The 19,774-nt window shown below is 55.1% G+C and overlaps 1 protein-coding gene across 3 annotated transcripts; it reads left to right on the top strand.

The window, feature by feature from the left end:
* The first annotated feature begins 10 nt into the window (after nucleotides 1-10).
* On the top strand, nucleotides 11-19,534 carry DUOX2 (dual oxidase 2). Of its 3 annotated transcripts, XM_045067668.1 has the most exons (34): nucleotides 11-246; nucleotides 907-990; nucleotides 1,235-1,324; nucleotides 1,585-1,749; nucleotides 2,372-2,559; nucleotides 2,700-2,901; nucleotides 3,047-3,213; nucleotides 3,624-3,684; nucleotides 3,835-3,931; nucleotides 4,357-4,447; nucleotides 4,725-4,827; nucleotides 5,413-5,576; nucleotides 6,184-6,359; nucleotides 6,587-6,705; nucleotides 7,067-7,204; nucleotides 7,425-7,538; nucleotides 7,732-7,934; nucleotides 8,240-8,425; nucleotides 8,837-9,062; nucleotides 9,142-9,235; nucleotides 11,053-11,234; nucleotides 11,792-11,861; nucleotides 12,267-12,350; nucleotides 12,854-13,038; nucleotides 13,183-13,413; nucleotides 13,601-13,700; nucleotides 14,413-14,462; nucleotides 14,723-14,850; nucleotides 15,101-15,254; nucleotides 16,443-16,675; nucleotides 16,917-17,075; nucleotides 17,410-17,565; nucleotides 17,673-17,801; nucleotides 18,092-19,534. In XM_045067668.1, the coding sequence occupies exons 2-34, from the start codon at nucleotides 921-923 to the stop codon at nucleotides 18,212-18,214; spliced, it is 4,638 nt and encodes a 1,545-aa protein (XP_044923603.1). In that variant the 5' UTR covers nucleotides 11-246; nucleotides 907-920; the 3' UTR covers nucleotides 18,215-19,534. The 3 variants fall into 3 exon arrangements, with proteins under 3 accessions (XP_044923603.1, XP_044923604.1, XP_044923605.1); XM_045067669.1 differs by lacking the exon at nucleotides 11-246 and having other exon boundaries at nucleotides 271-990; XM_045067670.1 differs by lacking the exons at nucleotides 11-246; nucleotides 907-990; nucleotides 1,235-1,324; nucleotides 1,585-1,749 and having other exon boundaries at nucleotides 2,418-2,559; nucleotides 3,088-3,213.
* Nucleotides 19,535-19,774: the final 240 nt, after the last annotated feature.

The following is a 19,774-nucleotide window of genomic DNA, read 5'->3' as shown; positions in this document are numbered from 1 at the left end:
AAAGTGGTACAAGACCTGGAGCCCTTTTATAGCACCCCGGGCAGCTTGCTGGGCGGATGGCAGGGCTTGGCAGCTGGGTGCAGCTCGGAAGAGATCTTGCAAATAAGAGGCGGAGGCTACTATGCAAATGAGGGAGCCCAGCCTTCACAGTAAGAGGGCGAGCCTCCCGTCCAGATGTGGTCATTTGGCGCTGGTCTACCTGAGTAGACACCAGGGCGGCTGGCCTTAAAGGATCTGCAGAAGAGGGTAAGGGTGTTGCTGGGGTTGGGCGGAAGGATCTTCAGAGCTGGGAGGTGTGGGGGGTAGAGGTATTGCTGTGTTGGGAGGATGAAGCCTGGGAGGAGGGCAGAGAAGCAAAGATTCCAAGAAGAAAGACTTCTGATCTCAGCCAGAAGCTGTAAACCAGAGGTTGGAGGGAGTTTGGGGCCTGATCTTTCCAACCCTCCTATGCATGCACAGGCATTCACCGTGGAGTAGGAGGAGCTGCAGGTCCCGGTTCCCAGCTCACTAACCGCTTTCCCTTCCCTGCCTCCTCTAGGAGAAGCAGTTACTGAGGGCTTGGGGATGGAGGTTGGAGGTTGGGAGTTGGGGAATAGGGGAAGGCAGCCAGGCTGGATGTAAATTTCTGCTTGGAACTGACAAACCCCAGAGGACTGGTAGCCCTGGGGCAGGGGTGAGGGGCATCCTTTAACCAGTGTTAGTTCTTCCAGCAGGTGGAAAGCAGGGACCAGTGTCAGTGCCTACCAGGTGTACTGAAAAGAGTGGCATGTGGATGCGGGTTCTTGGTGATGCTTCTATAAGCTTTGCTCCAGAAACGAAAGCAGCAGGCACCTCCTCCCCTATGTGGGCTGTAGGCACGGGGGATACCTGCTCCTTGTCCCTCACTTTTCACCTCCCACCTCCCAGGCGGCAAGGTCAGCATGCTCTGCCCAAGGCCAGAGGCAGTAATGCTCCTGGGAGCTCTGCTGACTGCATCCCTGGATCCAGCGGGTAAGTGTCCGGTGCCCCTAGCTTCGGGATGTCACCCTGTACCTCCTGAGGGTGGGGGGAAGAAACAGATGGAGGCAGGCTACAAGATCGGTCAAATCGCAGCGCGGCTCCGCGGGATGGGAAATTTCCCAGCGCAGCCTCATCGAGGCTCAGGTGTTGGCTCTTGGGTAGAATTGGGGGCGCTCCGTGAGCGGGAGCTGTCGTAGGGAGGGAAGCGCTGACGGGACCGCTCTCTGACCCGCAGGCGGCCAGGACTCATTCCCACTGTCCTGGGAAGTGCAGCGCTATGACGGCTGGTTCAACAACCTGAGGCATCACGAGCGTGGCGCTGCCGGTGCGTCCTGTGATATGGGTAGGAGTTAGGGGGATGACTAGTGACGCGCAGAGAAGCGGAGACTACGCGCCGCGCAACTCCCCCCATCTCCCCGCCCCCGCGGCTGTCTGCGTAGCGAACTACGCACTCCCGGGGCCAGGAGACCCCGGCGAAGAGGGTCTTGAGGGTGAGGATGGGGATTTGAGGTAGGCGTAGGGAGAAGTCTGTGCGCTTGTAGGGGGCGGGGGTGCTCTGATAGCCCAGCTCCCTGCTTCCCACAGGCTCCCGACTCCAGCGCCTCCTGCCAGCCAATTACAAGGACGGCGTTTACCAGGCTCTGGGGGAGCCGCTGCTGCCCAACCCGCGCCGACTCAGCGACGCCGCCATGCGCGGCGCAGCCGGGCAGCCATCCCGCCGCAACCGCACGGTGCTGGGGGTTTTCTTTGGTGAGAGCAAAGTGGGAAGACGCCGGGGGGTGAGCAGTCACTTAGCTCAGCGCCTGGGGAGAGGGGTCCTGCGGCCCGTCCGCAAAAGCCCGGGGGACGGACCACAGACTCCCAGGCACCTCCTCCGCCTTAAGCAACTCTTCCAGCCCTTCTTTATCTCGAGGGATTTGGGAGTGTCGAACACTTCTAGCCCTTCTTTATCTCGGGGGATTTGGAAGTGTCGAGTCACGGATACTTGCTTCCCTAATCTTTCTCTTACCCCTTACTCCAAACCTAGGAGTGTCATTGGACCTCCTTTATAGCTCTAGGAGTTGAGTCCCCTGCCACCGCTCTCCTACCCGTACGATTATATCCTCTTTCCTCCGAAGTGAAAGGAGGAGGCAAGATCTGTTGGAAGACGGGAATTGATTTGGGGGAACCCTTATATTAATTATATTATTTTGATTCTTACAACAACGTTATGAGGTGGCTTGAGAGGGTCCTATATCCCTACTTTGAAAATTAGAAAAAAAGAGCTGGTGGCCGAGTTTGCACTTCAACATGTCTTTTGAGTCTTGAGAAACCTAGAGAAACTCCGAGCCCATGGTGAGTGGCGATTCTCATCCGTATGCCATGGCCGCAGGCTACCACGTGCTCTCGGACCTGGTGAGCGTGGAGACCCCCGGCTGCCCAGCCGAGTTCCTCAACATCCACATCCCGCCCGGCGACCCGGTGTTCGACCCCGACCGGCGCGGGGACGTGGTCCTCCCCTTCCAGAGGAGCCGCTGGGACCCCGAGACCGGACGGAGCCCCAGTAATCCCCGCGACCTGGTGAGACTAGGCGGCCGGGGTCCCGAGGTCGCGGCCCGACAGGGCGGGGCGGGGCTCCCACCCCCTCGCCCACCCACACCCGCTTCCGCTCCCCCACCCCCGGCTCACCCTGGCGGCTCACCGTCTTCGTGCCCCTGCAGAGCAACGAGGTGACGGGCTGGCTGGACGGCAGCGCCATCTATGGCTCCTCGCACTCCTGGAGCGACGCGCTGCGGAGCTTCTCCGGGGGGCAGCTGGCGTCGGGGCCCGACCCCGCCTTCCCCCGGGACGCGCAAAGCCCCCTGCTCATGTGGACTGCGCCCGACCCGGCCACCGGACAGCGCGGGCCCCGGGGGCTGTACGGTGAGGCTGCGGGGCGGGCTGCGGCGGCCGGGGCGCGGGGCGGCCGGGGCGGGCTGCGGGCTGCGGGCGGCCACACTGGCGGTCAGTCCGCCGCTCACGTCCTCCCCTGCGTCCCCCGCGCCCTGCGGCCCCGCGTCGCGTGCAGCCTTCGGGGCGGAGCGAGGGAACCGCGACCCCTTCCTGCAGGCGCTGGGCCTGCTGTGGTTCCGCTACCACAACCTGTGCGCGCAGCGGCTGGCCCGCGAGCACCCGCAGTGGGGGGACGAGGAGCTGTTCCAGCACGCGCGCAAGAAGGTCATCGCCACCTACCAGGTCAGTCACACGCCCCGTCCCCGCCTCCCCCGGCTCGGTAACCCGCCCCCCCCCCACACACACACACTGCCCGCTGCTTCGCGGGAGACTCCGCTGCCCCGCAGAGCCCTCCATCCTCACACAAACAGCCCCCAGAACTGGAGCTAACGTCTAGGAATGGACCCCGAAGATGAGCAGCAGGCCAAGGGCCATTATACACGAGACTTGGCTGTGGTTATTAGTTATTAGGCCACTGCCATCCCATGTTCCCAGTGGGGGACAGGCCTCTGCCCCTGTCCTGTTGGAGTTGCCTCCCTCCTGACTGCCCCTGCCTGGCCCTCACCTCCCACCTAAGCCTTCCTTGGGCTCAGACCGCTCTCAGCATGGCTGCTCCAGCACTTGCCTCCCTTTTGCCCTGTCTTGACCCTCAGAACATAGCTCTGTATGAGTGGCTGCCCAGCTTCCTGCAGAAAACACCCCCACGATATACAGGTAAAGGAGTTGGGGGGGAGACACCTGGGCTGCCGTGGGGGGACAGTGAGGGACACTGGTCAGGATATACAGGGGAAAGAAAACAGGTGGCTGCATGTGATGGCAAGATGTGATAAGGAGTCTATTTATCTTCTTACCCCTATTGGGCAGGGTATCGTTCCTTCTTGGATCCCAGCATTTCCCCAGAGTTCCTGGCAGCATCTGAGCAGTTCTTCTCCACCATGGTGCCTCCTGGCGTGTACATGAGGTGAGGGAGAGGCTGGCAGAGGTAAAGGGAGCACACTGGCAGAGGTAAAGGGTCAAGGACCTTAGGGACCTGGAGACTTTTATACACCTCCACAGTTTGAAGGGGAAGAGAAGCAGATTTGAAACCCTAAATAAGACGCAGGGGTAGGAGTTTCAACCTTAACAACCCCTCCTAATGGCTGGGCTTTAGTTGCTGACAATAGGATTTGTCCAGCAGCTTGTTACTCTGGTCCCTCCTTCCCTTCCCACTCTAGGTGGACAAAGAGCAACCCATACCTTCAGTCCACACATATTGCCACATCCCTGCTGTGTTCAAAGAAGTTGCATCCTCAGTCTTGGCCAAACCCCTTGGAGTCCCTCACCCCATTCAACCTCATCTCAGCTTTCCCCCTGAGTTCTCATCCCATCTTTGATTCCCCATTTCAGAAATGCCAGCTGTCATTTCCAGATGGTCCTGAATGAGGGTTTTGGCCACTCCCCAGCTCTCAGGGTCTGCAACAGCTACTGGCGTCGGGAGGTCAGCCTGGGGTCTGGGTCAGGGGAAGATGGGTCAATGTCTGTTTTGGCACACAGGCTGGGAAAAGCAACCATTCCAGATCTTGGGTGTTGGCACTCCAGATAGTAGGAGATGAAGGAATGATCAGAAAATTATCTAGAGACAGCAGCTCAAGAGTCAGGATGGGCCAAAGGCTCTCAGTCCTGAGGTGCTGCATGGTTTAGGATGACAGGGACTAGGCTGTGGGAAGAGGCCCAAGAGCCTATCCTGAATGTGTTATTATTATTTTTTTTTCCAGAATGCCAGCCTGAACAGTGCCCAAGCCGTGGATCAGCTGCTACTGGGAATGGCCTCCCAGATTTCAGAGCTGGAGGACAGGATAGTGGTTGAAGATCTGAGGGGTGAGCTTGGGAGCCAGAGGGGATAAGAGCCAGAGGCTCGGGAGCCTGGGGAACCTTCTGAGTGAACCAACAGTCAGACCCTAGGGTACCTACAATGCAGAAGCACAAATATACATGCTGCAAATAGCCATTAGAAGAAAAAGTTTTTAACTTTTTTTTTCTTTTTTTGCTTAATTTGAGTTTAGTGTGGTTTCTCATTCTAAATTAACCTGTGTCTGAATATGTTGGGGGGAGGGGTGACAGCACAATCTCCTTGGTGCTTAGGTCTCTAAAGATTTTCATCCAGTCCTGTCTTGAGGTTGAGGAGGTAAAGAACAGAGAATATACTGCTTGGTGATTAGAACAGTCTTGAGTCCCAGGGGAAGATTCTTGCCAGAAAAATTGCCCTTGATCACACATGATAACATTGTGCACGCCCATGTGTATGTTAGGGAGAGCCCCACATAGAGGCAAGGCTGATATTGGCACAGGTCACATATGGGGAGTGTGCCAGGGACAGGTAGTGCCAACAGCCTAATGTAAGGTTGCTGGGCGAAGAAGGGTCAGGATGATTCAGCCCTATAGCCTTGTGTCTCTCCTTCTCAGACTACTGGCCTGGTCCTGGCAAGTTCTCCCGCACAGACTACGTGGCCAGCAGTATCCAACGTGGCCGAGATATGGGACTGCCCAGCTATACCCAAGCCCTGATGGCTTTGGGGTTGGATACCCCACAGAACTGGAGTCACATCAACCCCAGTGTAGACCCCCAGGTGAGAAATAGTAATGATGGCAATAGGAGCTAAAACTTTCTTAATTTAAGACCTGTATACATGTAACTCATTTAATCTATATAAAAAATGCTATAGGATAGATACTTTCATCATCCTTATCTTACCAATGACATAGTCGCTAAGTCAGTCCTAGAGACAGGATTTAAATTCAGCCAGCCAACTCCAGAGTACATTCCTCACCACTACACTGTACCACTCCTGCAGGGTGGCCTGGGTTGGGTGCCAGTGTCCTATTTCTGCAGGCTCCCTCCTGCAGGAATGAATTAGGTGACCTTGAAGCTGCTTATCTCTGGGACCAGATAGTCTGGGCACTGGTGGTCAGAGAATATGGTCCTCAGGCACTTAATGGTGGTCTTAGCCTGGGCAGGGACACACTGGTCCTCCCATCGGACTTGCCACTCCTGAGGGGGACTGCCTAGGAAGAGGAGACCCCCTCGGGCCTGAGCAACAAGATAGGCAGCTGACGGAGTCCTGTGTTTGAAGGAGGGAGCATCAGCGAGTGCTCTCCCTAACATGCACATGGGCGTGCACAAACACACACACAAATGGGCACACACACACACTCCTCACCTCCCATGGTGCCCAGGTGCTGGAGGCCACAGCTGCCCTGTACAACCAGGACCTGTCCCGGCTGGAGCTGCTCCCTGGGGGGCTCCTAGAGAGCCATGGGGACCCCGGGCCCCTCTTCAGCACCATTGTCCTTGACCAGTTTGTGCGGCTGCGGGATGGCGACCGTTACTGGTTTGAGAACACCGGGAATGGGTAAGGCCTGCCTGGGTCCCTTCCTCAGACTTCACCTTGGCCTGGGCCCCAGGCTGCCTGCGTGTAATGTCAGTGGCTAATGTGGGCCCTTGATTCCCAGCTGGCCTTCCTCCTCCTCCTCCTCAGCCCTTCTGGGTCTCTTCCCTCATCTAAGGCCCTGGGTCCCAGATTGCTGGAGGCTGGCAGCCCCTTCCCATTCCAGCAATTCCTGACTCTCTCCAACTTAGGCTGTTCTCCAAAGAAGAAATCGCAGAAATCAGAAACACCACCCTTTGGGATGTGCTGGTGGCTGTTACCAACGTGGACCCCAGTGCCCTGCAGCCCAACGTCTTTATCTGGCAGGACGGTGGGTGGCCTGGGAGAACATAGTGAATGGCAACCAGCGAGAGGACCAAGGATGGGGGACAGGAGCACTTGGTCCTGTCCAGGGAAGCAGGTGCCAGGCAGCCTGTTTGTTGTGGTGCTGGGAAGCCTGCATTAGCCTGCCTCCCCTAGTAGGACTGGACTAGTTTGCAGGCTGCACTCTGTGGTCAGGCTGCGGTGGGTGCTGAGAATAGGATATGGAAGGGAACTTTTTGAGGAGAACAAGCCCTAGAGAGGTGGGCCTGGAAGGGGAATTGTACCTAGTTCTTTACAGGAGAAAGAGGAGTCGTCCCTGGCCCTGAGTGAGATGCTGACTTTGAGGTCTTCTGTGTCCTTTCCCTCAGGTGCCCCCTGCCCTCAGCCTCGGCAACTCACAACCCAAGGCCTGCCCCATTGTGTGTCCCTGACCATACTGGACTACTTCGAGGGCAGTGGTCCTGGGTTTGGCATTACCATTGTGGCTCTCTGCTGTCTTCCGCTAGGTGAGCTCTCCACATGCTCACCCACTTTTCTTCCCCTGGCCACCCCTGCGCCTGCCGACTGTCCCTGCCCCTCATAACCTGCTGGTCTGTGGCATGAGCTCCTTGCCACTGTCAAAGCCCGGCTCAGAGGACCCTGTGAGGGAGGGGCAGCAGCAGAACCCTCAGTGAAGCTGCAGGCAAGGGGCTCCCCTCTCCACAGGCTCTTTCTGATCTCTTCCAGTGAGTCTGCTTATCTCTGGTGTGGTGGCCCATTTCCGGAGCCGAGAGCGCAAGAGGCTACAGAAGAAAGGCAAAGAGAGTGTGAAGAAAGAAAAAGCCAAAGATGGTGTGCCAGGTAAGATGGGGCTGAGGGGAGGGAGGAGCTGGGGACCAGATAGGGAGCCCAGGGAGAAAAACCAGGTTACAGATATGGGGAGAAAGCCAGGCTTTGGCGTGCCTGCTCAGACTGATAGAGTGGAATTTGCTTGAGGTCAGGGCTTGGGTATCTACCTCTGCTGAACCGCTCTGCCCAACTGTCCTTTCCCCAGCGATGGAGTGGCCGGGCCCCAGGGAGAAGAGCTATCCCATCACCATCCAGCTGCTCCCAGACAGGCGCCTGCAGGTCCTGGACAGGTGGCTCTCTGTGCTTCGCACGGTCCAGTTGCGGTCCCCGCAGCAGGTCAACCTCATCCTTTCCGGCGACCGCGGACGTCGCACCCTACTGCTCAAGATCCCCAAGGAGTATGACTTGGTATGGCTGTCCTGCTTCCCCTACCTGGAATGCTCACCAGTCTCCCCTCTCAGAGCGAGTCCTGTCAGCTCACCCTCTCCTCAGCTACAGAGCTTCCCTGTGAAGGCAGTGCTGGGGAGAGGCAGACCCGGCACTCCACGTGACCCTCCCTCTGACCCCCTTGGGCCACTCATCTGGTTCCAGCCTGGATGGAGGGAGGGGGCAGGGGACAACTTTTCTCGTCTTCCCTGAACTCAAGGTCCTTTTGAGGGGAGGCTGAGCCAGAGTTGGAGCTCCGAGCACTGAGCGGGCTTCCTCCCACCCAGGTGCTGCTGTTTAACTCTGACGAGGAGCGGGGTACCTTCGTGAAGCACCTGCGGGACTTCTGTGCGCAGTGGGCTCTAGGCCTTGATGTGGCTGAGATGAGAGAGAAAGAGTTGTTCAGGAGGGCTGTGACCAAGCAGCAGCGGGGCCGCATCCTGGAGATCTTCTTCAGACACCTGTTTGCCCAGGTGCCATGGCTCTGTCTTTTGGAGACGGGACATGGCTGGACAGGATCTTACCTGGGGTGAACTAAGCTTCTGGTCTGTGGGCTGGGGACAGTCAGCCTTGACTGAATCGTAGCTTTGCCACTCACTCCCTGCCTGACCCGCCAACCCCACCACACCCAGCTAGCACCATTCCTTACTGTGTAAATCTCCTGGATTTTGGGTCCAGGGAGAAAATGGGCTGGCTGCTAGAAATTGGAGTCACCCCCTCAACAGGAGAGCCAAGGCCCAAGTCAGAAGTGTATCTAAGGACTGAGCCACCGGGCTCACCCTTTCTGAATTGGACTTTGGGGAGATGGAAAGGGTCACTGAACTGCACCCAACCCAGGCCTCACCTCCTTCTCTCTCCCTCCCTCTGCTGCTGCCCGGGGGCAGGTGCTGGACATCGACCAGGCAGATGCAGGGACCCTGCCCCTGGACTCATCCCAGAAAGTACGGGAGGCCCTGACTTGCGAGCTGAGCAGAGCTGAGTTTGCCGAGTCCCTGGGCCTCAAGCCCCAGGACATGTTTGTGGAGTCCATGTTCTCCCTGGCCGACAAAGATGGCAATGGCTACCTGTCCTTCCGGGAGTTTCTGGACATCCTGGTGGTCTTCATGAAAGGTAGGGGGAAGGTGGGCCATTCTAGGAACCTGCAGTCTTTCAGCGCAGAGGTGACCTGCATCCCTCTTTCTCTTCCCAGGCTCTCCAGAGGACAAGTCCCGCCTGATGTTCACCATGTATGACCTTGACGCAAATGGCTTCCTCTCCAAGGATGAGTTCTTCACCATGATGCGGTATGGTGTGGGCCCTTCCAGTTCTGAGACTCCCTGCTATTTGAGACAGGGAATGTCAAATCAGAGGGTGGGTGAGGAGGGTATGTGACCATCTGTACTGAAAGGTGGCTTAGCTGCATCCTCCTAGACTCGAAGAGCATCTAGCTTCATAAGAAGTTTATCTGGCCAGGCCCCTGCCTCTAGGAGGGTCTGTTATCTGCGCTGTCTGTACCAGCCAGAAAATTCTCCCTCCCTAGTTAAAAACAAACAGACAGATAAAGAAGCAACAACAGCCAAACCAATATGACCAATAACAAAAGTCTATCAGCCCCCTTTTGGATGCCTTTGGACCTTTATAAACTCTTGTCCACTGTACATAACACTGTGCTTTGCCCTGTGAAATAACGACCAAGATGAGCTTGGTCATTCTTCCTGTATTAATCACCGTGACATACAGGAGGAGAAACATAGAAAGTTCCTCTATATTCCAATCCTCTTTCTTCTTCTTGCGTAAGCTATTTCTGGTTAGGGTGTGCTGATAAAGACTAGTTTTGGGTGCATGGACTTCTTATTCTAAAAAACACTGTTCCGGTTACACAGCCCCCTTCAGCTCCGTAAGGACAAGGGTCTGATTTCTCTTTTATTTCCCACCGAACCCACCTCTTCTTCACTGTGATTGGCGGGTATTAAATACAAACTTACCTGGATCACATGGAATAAGTGAACAAATTAATAAATAGAATGCATAAAATTGTGCGGAGTCTTTTACCTTTTCTACCTCTCCATTGCCTTCAGCATTTCCCTGAACTGCTGCATCCCTCTTGCACCCCAGATCTCCACAATTGGGCATGGGTGTCTAAAAGGCTGGGGTGAAGCTGCCTGGGTGGCTGAATCAGTTAAGTGGTCGTGATCTCAGGGTTGTGGGATCAAGCCTGGCATTGGGTCCGTGCTCAGCCTGGAGCCTGCTTGAGATTCTCTCCCTCCATCTCCCCCTGCCCCTCCCCCCCCCACCTCTGCGCGCACTCTCTCTCTAGTCAATCAATCAATCAATCTTTAAAAGGCAAGAGTGAAGCCGATTGCAGTCCATCCCTCACTGGGGGTGCCATCGCAGACCCAGGCCTGGGTGAGACTCTAGGGAATCCAGGAGAGGGTCCCTGTCCCCTAGGGCTGAGCAACCACCATCTCCTCCTACCCAGTTATGAATCCTGCTCAGTTTCGCTTGGATGATGCATTTTTTGAAATGTGTTTGCTGGGCCATGTGCACAGACAAATGTGCACGGTTGGTTGGTTTGTGTCCCAAAGCTCAGCCTATAAAAAGAGTGTGGCCACCGCATCAGCCAGTCTGGGTGCTATCAGATGGGGTGTGGAGACACTCCTGCATGGGCCCTGGGGTGTTGGCACAAGGAAGCGGCAACCATTGTAGCTACATCTCCTCCCCCCACACCCGGGCCATCTGTGCCCTCGCTGGACTGTGAAAGGGGAAGGCCAGAGGCGGCATGGGATGCATTAACGCAAGAGAGTGGGCAGAGAGCCTGTCACGTGAGAAGCCCGTGGCCCATCTGGACATGTCTCTACACTAAATGGACAATTATCCCAGCTCTCAATGCCCCCTCATTTGAGGGCTGCCTTCCGTAATTGGTCAAGGTCGCTTTCAATTTCAAACCCTTGGCCGCCCCACCCAGCTTCATGTCAGCTGCAGGCTAGATGAACACCTTCTCAGTGCCATTTCCTGGGTCATTGGTAACCACATGAGATAATCTGGGGCCCGCCCCACCCTGCTCCTGCCTGAACCTGACCTTGCTGGATGACAGCTACTCTGTCTCTCCTCTTCCTCCAAGGTCCTTCATTGAGATCTCCAACAACTGCCTATCCAAGGCCCAGCTGACAGAGGTGGTGGAGTCCATGTTCCGGGAGTCTGGCTTCCAGGATAAGGAGGAGCTGACGTGGGAGGACTTCCATTTCATGCTGCGGGACCATGACAGCGAGCTCCGCCGCACGCAGCTCTGCGTCAGAGGTGGAGGTGTGTGTATGTAAGAAGTTGTAGGAGTCATGGAGGGGTGTTCCTTCAACATGAGAGTGGATAGGACCTGGGTTGTATGTCTCCCCAAGTCTTTTGTGCCTGGTATAGAGCCAAACACTTGTCATCAAGGGTGTCACGTACAGCTGTACCATTTGTGCACTGGACAAAGATGCCTACTGAGAGGTCAGGGGGTGGGCTGAAATCCAGCCTACATGCCACTCACTGAGCTCGTGGGCACTGCCTGGGATACACCTAGTCAAAGGAAGAGGCATTATTTTCTTTATACAAAAGATGCAGGGTTGCATCTGCCTGCAGTGGTCCCCTTTCCCAAATGTACCAAGTCACTACCTCGCCGAGCAGTGACTGCCCTGTGCACAATGGGTGCTCAGTATGGGCAGTGAGTGGAACAAAGCTGGAACAAGAGATGAGAATGTGACAAAGTCACTGGCAAGTGCTGTGGCAGCCTTCCTAGAGAAGTGGGGTGGCAGGGTTGGGGGCAGTCTCCTATGCTTCTGCCCTGGTGGGGAAGCTGTCCAGACTCTTGTTCTTCACTTCAGGTGTTGGTGACATCTTTAAACCAAACATCAGCTGTCGCGTCTCATTCATCACTCGGACTCCTGGGGAACGGTGAGCAGGAATGGGGTATCGGCAGGTCCCCTGAAGAGAAGTGAAGGAAGGAGGACTGGCTGCGTCAGTCCCTGGGACCAGATATTTGCCCTCTGAAAGTAGCTCTTAGTCCACGATCGATCCTGGCCCAAATTCCACTGCTTCCCACATCTCATGTGGCTCAGGAGCCTGGCTCTCTCCCTGCCACTCCAGGATAGAATCTTCTAAAACAGAAGACCAGATCATATTCGTTCATTCTGCCCTGCCTCTCCTGCCTGGCTTCTCTCTGACCAGTTTTATGGGCAGGTTCTGTGGGCAGCCCATGGGGACCAGGATCCATCCCCATCTTCTGAAGTTCTGATCTGGTGGTTCTTCTCCTGGCTGGCACAGACAAGGAGAGAACAAGCCCCGTTTTCCATTTCTCAGCTCCTGCTCCCAGAAACGGGAACTCCCTCCCTCAGAAGCCTCAGAGCTCGGAGGCCCTGGGCTGAAGAAGAGGTTTGGCAAAAAGTGAGTATTTTCCAGAACATCAAGCCCAAGGAAACATGGGGAGAAGCCTCAGAGTCTCTGGGCCTGGCCTACTCCTCCTGGACACACAAGGCCATGTGTCTCATTCCCTGACTGGTGGGACACAGAGTCAGTGATTCTTTGACATCTTCCAAGCTCTGCACCCTTATCTTCAGGCATAGGGCCTGGCACGCAGAGGCAAGACTGAGATGGCAATAGGGGGTCTTTTGGCTCCTGCCTGCTTTGGGCACAGCTGCAAGGCCTGTGCAGGGAATAGCAAGAGGGAAGGACAGTCGGACAGAGGGAGATGAGGTGGAGTAATGGGGAGACAGAAGAGTGGGCGTAGATGGAGCAAATAAATATGAGAGGTGCAAGTTGGGGTCTGCTCACCAGGTGCTGTTTCCTTCATCTGTTCTGGCCCCTCCTAACCCTGCCAGGTCTCCTTCATGGGGCAGCATTCAGGGGATGCTAGGGCCCCCGGGACTCATGGTCAGTGCCTCCCACAGCTGCAGGGTGGCAGGGTCCACTCCCCGGCTATACACAGAGGCGCTGAAGGAGAAGATGCAGCGGGGCCTCCTGGCCCAGAAGCTTCGGCAGTACAAGCGCTTCGTGGAAAACTATCGGCGGCACATCGTGTGTGTGACGGTCTTCTCAGCCATCTGTGCGGGCCTGTTTGCAGAGCGCGCTTACTGTAAGAGCTCTGGGCTGCGGGCAGTGGGAAGGGAGACATGGAGAGTCTTCTGGGGGCTCTTTCCACCGGAGCCCGGGTGTGCCAACTCAGGCCCGGGCCCCCAACCTCTGGGCCGTGCTGATCCACCCCTTGCCCCCTCCCCAGATTACGCCTTTGCCTCGCCGCCCTCAGGCATTGCGGAGACCACCTTTGTGGGCATCATCCTGTCCCGGGGCACAGCCGCCAGCATCTCCTTCATGTTCTCTTACATCCTGCTCACCATGTGCCGCAACCTCATCACCTTCCTGCGAGAGACCTTCCTCCACCGCTATGTGCCCTTTGACGCCGCCGTGGACTTCCACCGCTGGATTGCCATGGCTGCTGTTGTCCTGGCCAGTCCGTGGCTCCTGGGCCCCCTCTCCCACCCATATTGCTGCAACCCCCTGGGTCTACCTGTGGGGGAAATAGTGAGGAGACTGGATCTACTACTCATCCCCCCATCTGTCCCTCTGGGCATCCTCTATCCCTCAGGGTGGGAGGTAGGGTCGGGCCTGGGTGGCATCTTGAATGGGGTCTCTCTCAGTTTTGCACAGTGCTGGCCATGCGGTCAATGTCTTCATCTTCTCGGTCAGTCCCCTCAGCCTGCTGGCCTGCATGTTTCCCAACGTATTTGTGAACGATGGGTCAGTTCTGGGGAGGGTTCCCCCTTGGGACATTTGGGCAGGCCAAAGGGCATAATGGAAAAGCAAGAGATGGCCATGGACACTCTGCTCTGTCTTTGAATGAGGGTGAGAAGCCTGCTGGGGAAGCTGAAAGTGACTTCCTTGCCATGGAAGGAAGCTGGCCTTAATTATCTGGGAAAGGTGTTCAGGAGATGAATCAGAGACCCTTTCCCGTGTGTGCCTGGCATAGAGCATGGCCTCTTAGCCTATCCTTCATTCACTGGGCAAACATCTATGGAGCACATCTTATGGGCCCATTCAGGTGCAGAGAAAAGGCAGGCCAAATTCACACACTCATTCAGCAAATACTTACTGAGTCTTTACTACGTGCCTGACATTGTTTGAACATAGGGATTAGAGCAATGAGCAGAGCAGAGCCCCACCCTCGCCCCCACGGAGCTTACAGAATATGAACCAAGCACTCAAGGAAGCAAATGTCAGCTGTGGTAGGAGAGTTCAAGATAACACAGGAGGAAGAATGGCCGAAAGAGCAGAGGGTAGACCTGTGGGAGGCTGGGTGCCATGTTCCTTGGATGGACCCCTAGCCATCTGAGTGGTGGAGGTCCAGGAAGCTCAGCAGTCAGTGCTGGTGGGAGCAGCATTACATGGTGACGGTTGGTGGGGGGTGGCCGTCCTGCCCCAGCCAGAAGCTCCATATGCCTTTGTCCCACAGGTCCCAGCTTCCCCAAAAGTTCTACTGGTGGTTCTTCCAGACGGTCCCAGGTAGAGAGTGGGGCTGTATGTGGGGTCTGGGGGTTCTAGCTGAGGATCTCTGCTTGACTTCCTCTTCCCATGAGTACCTCCTTGTTTGTAGTGGTCATGGTTTCTTTCTCGTCTCCAGGACAGGCCCCAGCTGCAGTTAAGCTGTTCTGGGGGGCGTGGGAGGTCAGAAAAGGAGGGCAGAATGGGGGCATGCTCTGTTGTATTCTCAGCCCATGCAGAGGTCCTGAGAGCATTCTCTGGCCCTCTTCCCCTGCTCTCAGGTATGACAGGGGTGCTGCTGCTCCTGGTCCTGGCCATCATGTATGTCTTTGCCTCCCACCACTTCCGACGCCGCAGCTTCCGGGGCTTCTGGCTAACCCATCACCTCTATATCCTGCTCTACGTGCTGGTGAGGGCTTCCTCTGGGCGGGGCCAGGCCATAGGGCAGGGATGAGCCCTCATGAGGGATAGGGAGCTGGCTGAACTGGACCGAAGATCTCAGAGTGAGACCCTGAGATCAGAGACCCCAGTCTGTGAAGTCTATACTGGCTTCATTGACCCAGGCCGAGGGCCCAGGCAGGAAGTGTCTGGGCAAGGGGAGTGCGGGGTGTGGGGGCACCTGGCTGGGCCTGAGTTGTACTAAATGGCCTTTTCTCCAGATCATTATCCATGGCAGCTTTGGCCTGATCCAGCTGCCCCGTTTCCATATCTACTTCCTGGTCCCGGCACTGATCTATGTGGGAGACAAGCTGGTGAGCCTGAGCAGGAAAAAGGTGGAGATCGGCGTGGTGAAGGCAGAGCTGCTGCCTTCAGGTACCAGGCCCAGCCTGACCCTGGGGGGAGAAGTAGAAGTCAACTCTAGGGATATGTGGAGACAGCTCCCTAGGCCTCCAGACCACCATTGAGGTTTCTTAGAGCCCCTTGGGGAACCCGTGCCTTTCCTGATGTAAACGGAGCCCCATAAAGGGCTATGCTTGCCCCCAGGAGGACTTGCAAACAAGTAGAAGTAACCATGAGAAGAGGCAGCTGGAGGTTCATACAGAGAGGTTTAAGGATAACACAGAGCCCACACCCCTTGTGTGTGGCCCGAGTGCACCTTGGGGATCCATGTATACTCCTCCCTTCTCCACAAATAACCGCCCCCCCCCAATCAGAGATGAGCAACTGGCATTTCAACAACATTTCAAGAGTCTATGTTGACCAAGGTGAGGATTCACATCACTGTAGAGGCTGGCAGATGATTGTAGGTATTGTGGGACCATCTAATCTTCAGGACCAAGTAAGAAAATTAACCTCATTTCAACTTTATGTCAATTAAGATTACTCAAGGACAAAAGCTCAGCATGGTGTTAGTATAACCTTTGTACTCTCCAGTACTCGCAAGTCAACTTTTTTTTTTTTTAATCAACTTTTTTAACAAAGAGAGAACAGGCCTGAAGCTCAGCCACAGTCAGGTAATAGTATCCAGCTAAAATCTGATAAAATGTGCTGCCTTCTATTCAGAACACATGGTACTGGTTTTTCCCCCTGTCTTAGTGAGCTGAAGTTTGTCAAGGTAAATCAAATTGAAAAAGTAGGTCAATTTAAAGAAAAGTATTAGGGAAACAATAGTGCAGAGGTGTGCAGAAATGGCCCATCACAAAGGTAATTCTCAAATGGTAGAGGTTTGGTAAACACTGAGATGGTCCTTGGGGACCCTGAGGTCCCCTGACCTGTAGGTCGATATTCAGGACAGTGATACACGGCCTGGGCCTTTCGTCAGAATAAGGAGTGGAGGGGAGGCGAGAGGTGGAACCAGGAGCAGAGAAACTCAGCTCTTGGGTTACCCAGGAAAGAGAGAAGGGGATCCTCCAACTCCCACCCCCAGGAACTCCACTTGTTCAGATCATATATGCCCACTCCCTATGCCTCAGGTGTGTGGAGAAGACAGGGTATCTGCCTGTCCTCAGGTACTAGGAGCAAGCCTTCTGATCCCTGCCCTTGCCTGCCCATGACCCCCAGGAGTGACCCACCTGCAGTTCCAGCGGCCCCAAGGCTTTGAGTACAAGTCGGGACAGTGGGTGCGGATCGCCTGTCTGGCTCTGGGGACCACTGAGTACCACCCCTTCACACTGACTTCTGCACCCCACGAGGACACGCTCAGCCTGCACATCCGGGCGGCAGGACCCTGGACCACTCGGCTCAGGGAGATCTACTCACCTCCAACAGGAGATGGCTGCGCCAAATACCCAAAGGTGACCAGACCCAGGCCAGATGAGCTACCCACCCCACATCCCCTTAGCAGGCCTTGCCCTGCAGCCCCAGGCTCCCCAGCGTCCCTCCCCTCCCCCAATCCAGAGACCGGTCTTTCCAGGTAATGCCATGGTACCCCCTTTCGCCTCACTCTATAAACATACCCGCCTTTCCCTGCCTCCCTCCTCTAGCTTCAGAACTATTGTGGTGGTGGAGCTTAACTCCAGCCTACTCTTCTTGCAGCTGTATCTCGATGGGCCATTTGGAGAGGGCCACCAGGAATGGCATAAGTTTGAGGTGTCAGTACTGGTGGGAGGGGGCATTGGGGTCACCCCCTTCGCCTCCATCCTCAAAGACCTGGTCTTCAAGTCATCCTTGGGAAGTCAAATGCTCTGTAAAAAGGTGAGTGTCTCTTTCCCATCCTTTGAAGGGGACAGACTGCCTGATTGTGGCCCCACGTCACAGCAGAACAGTAAGAGGAGAAGCCCTCAGCTTCTAGACACCGATTCTGCTGGGGTTATTCATACGCTGTTGTCCACGTGCTCAACATTTGAGGGAGGGTAGGAGGTATAGACAGAAGGGCCTCTAGTGTGATTGGTTGGTTAAAAGCCTGTGGGGCTGCCAACGTTTGGTATCTGTGGGTGGTCGGAGGCTTTCTGGCCTCTTGGGTGAAGGCATCTGGAGTAGAAGAACCGTGACTGGAGCCAGGTCCTGAGCTCCCGCCATGTGTCCCCAGATCTACTTCATCTGGGTGACGCGAACCCAGCGGCAGTTTGAGTGGCTGGCTGACATCATCCGGGAGGTGGAGGAGAATGACTGCCAGGACCTGGTGTCCGTGCACATCTACATCACCCAGCTGGCCGAGAAGTTTGACCTCAGGACCACCATGCTGGTAGGGCAGGGCCGGCAGTCGGGGCAGCTAGGTGGGCCACCATCTAGACTAAGAGTTAACTCTGGCTCTGTTTGGCGGCGCCCTTCCTCCTCTACTCCCTCTCCCAGTACATCTGTGAGCGACACTTCCAGAAGGTGCTGAACCGGAGTCTGTTCACGGGCCTGCGCTCCATCACCCACTTCGGCCGCCCCCCATTCGAGCCCTTCTTTAAGTCCCTGCAGGAGGTCCACCCGCAGGTCAGTCCCACCTCACCTGTCCTGGGACCCTGGCCCTCCCCTGCCAGGATATCCTGCCCTCAAACACCCTACAGATGTAATCTGAATGGAGGACCAGGATAGGATCAAGAGTTGGAGGAAGGCTTCAAGCCCAAACCCCTGCTGTCCCCAGCTCAAGCCTCCCGCTTCGGGCCAGGGGTCAGTTAGCTGGTCATTCCAGCAAGCTTGAGAAGCGGCTTCTTCCCAGGGTGAGCATCTTAAGCTCTCAGGCCTCTCCTCTCTGCAACCATTCCCCTCAACACACTTGACAGGTACCAAAGATTGGAGTGTTCAGCTGTGGCCCTCCAGGAATGACCAAGAATGTAGAGAAGGCCTGTCAGCTCATCAACAGGCAGGACCAGGCCCACTTCGTGCACCACTATGAGAACTTCTGAGAACCTCTGAGAACTTCCTGGTTCCTGTTTCCCCTCTGTGGACCAGCCCTACCGGCAGCTTCTTTGTCAGAATCCACCTCAGGCCTCAGCTAGAAAGCTGGATGAGCCCCTCCCTCATGGCCCTCTCTGAGAAGGTAGAAAAGATCCCTCCAGCTCAAGTCACAGCAGGTTATGGCAAACAAAAGCAGTGTGCGGACAGCCCCTGCCTTGTAACATCTGTAAAGGTGAAGAGATACAATAGGGTTTGCCTCTGATAGGTCCCCATGTCTCTGTTTTCCTTGCACAAAATCAGTGTGTTTCTTTGGTATTTTCCTGACCAAGGCATTTAAGGGACAATGGGGTGGGGATATCTGATGTGAAGAGAGAGCTAAGTGAGACTCACCTCAGAGCCTATCTCAGAAGCCATGATGCTTAGAACCTGGATAGTCAAACTGCCTCTATTCAGTTTCTGAGGCCTTGTTCCTCCAGCTCCACCCACAACCCCTTCTTGCCCCTAAAGAGAGCTCAAAGAACAAATATGGCTCCCTAGTCCTGATGTTCCCATGGTCAACTAGTAATGCCTGCAGCTGTGATCTTTCTGTGGCCCCTCTTTGAGCTTATGGAACAATCTCTGGGCTCTGAGACCAAGGTAGTCTAGCCTGTCTGCCAGACGCTGAGAACTCCCTTTCAGTTCCCTACTTCCACAGGAGCGGGGTGACCAGCTGTCCTGGTTTGCCCAGGGCTCTCCCTGTACAACCACCAAAGGTCTCCTGTCCTCAGAAACACCTCAGTCCCAGGCAACTCCTCCTCACAGGAGGCAGCCTGGGATGTCACTTCCACACTGGGCTCTTTGAGACCTTGCTTTTCCTTCTCTAACTGACCCTTTCGTAAAAAGTTGGGCTTTAGTTTTTTAAATATAAATTGAAGTATAATTTTCATACAGCAAAGGATACAAATCTTAAAGTTACATGTACATGTACATGTGGTAATACTACTCAAGTCAAGACATACGACATTTCCATCACCCCAGGAACTTCCTTGTACCCTTTCCAGTCAGTCTCCCCCAACCAGTAGAAGCAACCACTGATGTGATTCTTGTCACTCCAGATTAGTTTTGGTCATACTGAATGTATCCTTTGGAAACTGGCTTCTTTCACTAAGCAGAATGTCTTTATGATTCATCCATATTGTGTGTTATCAATAGTATATTCATTTTCATTGCTGAGTTGTATTCTGTTATAGAGATGTACCAAAATGTTTATCCTTCCTTCCACTGATGGACATTTGGGTTGTTTCTAGTTTTTTATAATTCTCAATAAAGCGTCAATGAACATTCTCGTACCTGTCTTTGTTGGACCTAGTGCACTCATTCTTCTTGGGTATATATCTAGTAATGGAGTTGCTGGATCATGGAGTCTCCAACCAACATGAGGGAGGGAGAATTTCTGTTCATCTCCACATGCCTGCCCCAAACTCCTCTCTTCCTTGGTCCCACCCAACCTCTTCTTCCAGGCCAAATGCCTTTGGCTCCCAACCTTTTATATTGAAGAATCTCTCTGGCAAAAGTGGAAGAATGCTGGA

This window comes from Mustela putorius, unplaced genomic scaffold (genome assembly GCF_011764305.1).
Source record: "Mustela putorius furo isolate JIRA1106 unplaced genomic scaffold, ASM1176430v1.1 tig00003898_pilon_pilon_pilon, whole genome shotgun sequence".
Taxonomy (NCBI): Eukaryota; Metazoa; Chordata; class Mammalia; order Carnivora; family Mustelidae; genus Mustela; species Mustela putorius.
The sequence above is the reverse complement of the archived record's forward strand: the minus strand, read 5'-3'. Positions and strand labels throughout refer to the sequence as shown.

Bases quoted from the DNA above. Each gene is read 5' to 3' on its own strand.
- DUOX2 (XM_045067668.1), top strand. From the start codon at position 921: ATGCTCTGCCCAAGGCCAGAGGCAGTAATGCTCCTGGGAGCTCTGCTG. The intron at 7,539-7,731 runs GTAAGATGGGGC...TCCTTTCCCCAG, and splicing joins AGCCAAAGATGGTGTGCCAG to CGATGGAGTGGCCGGGCCCC. The intron at 9,236-11,052 runs GTATGGTGTGGG...TCTTCCTCCAAG, and splicing joins GAGTTCTTCACCATGATGCG to GTCCTTCATTGAGATCTCCA.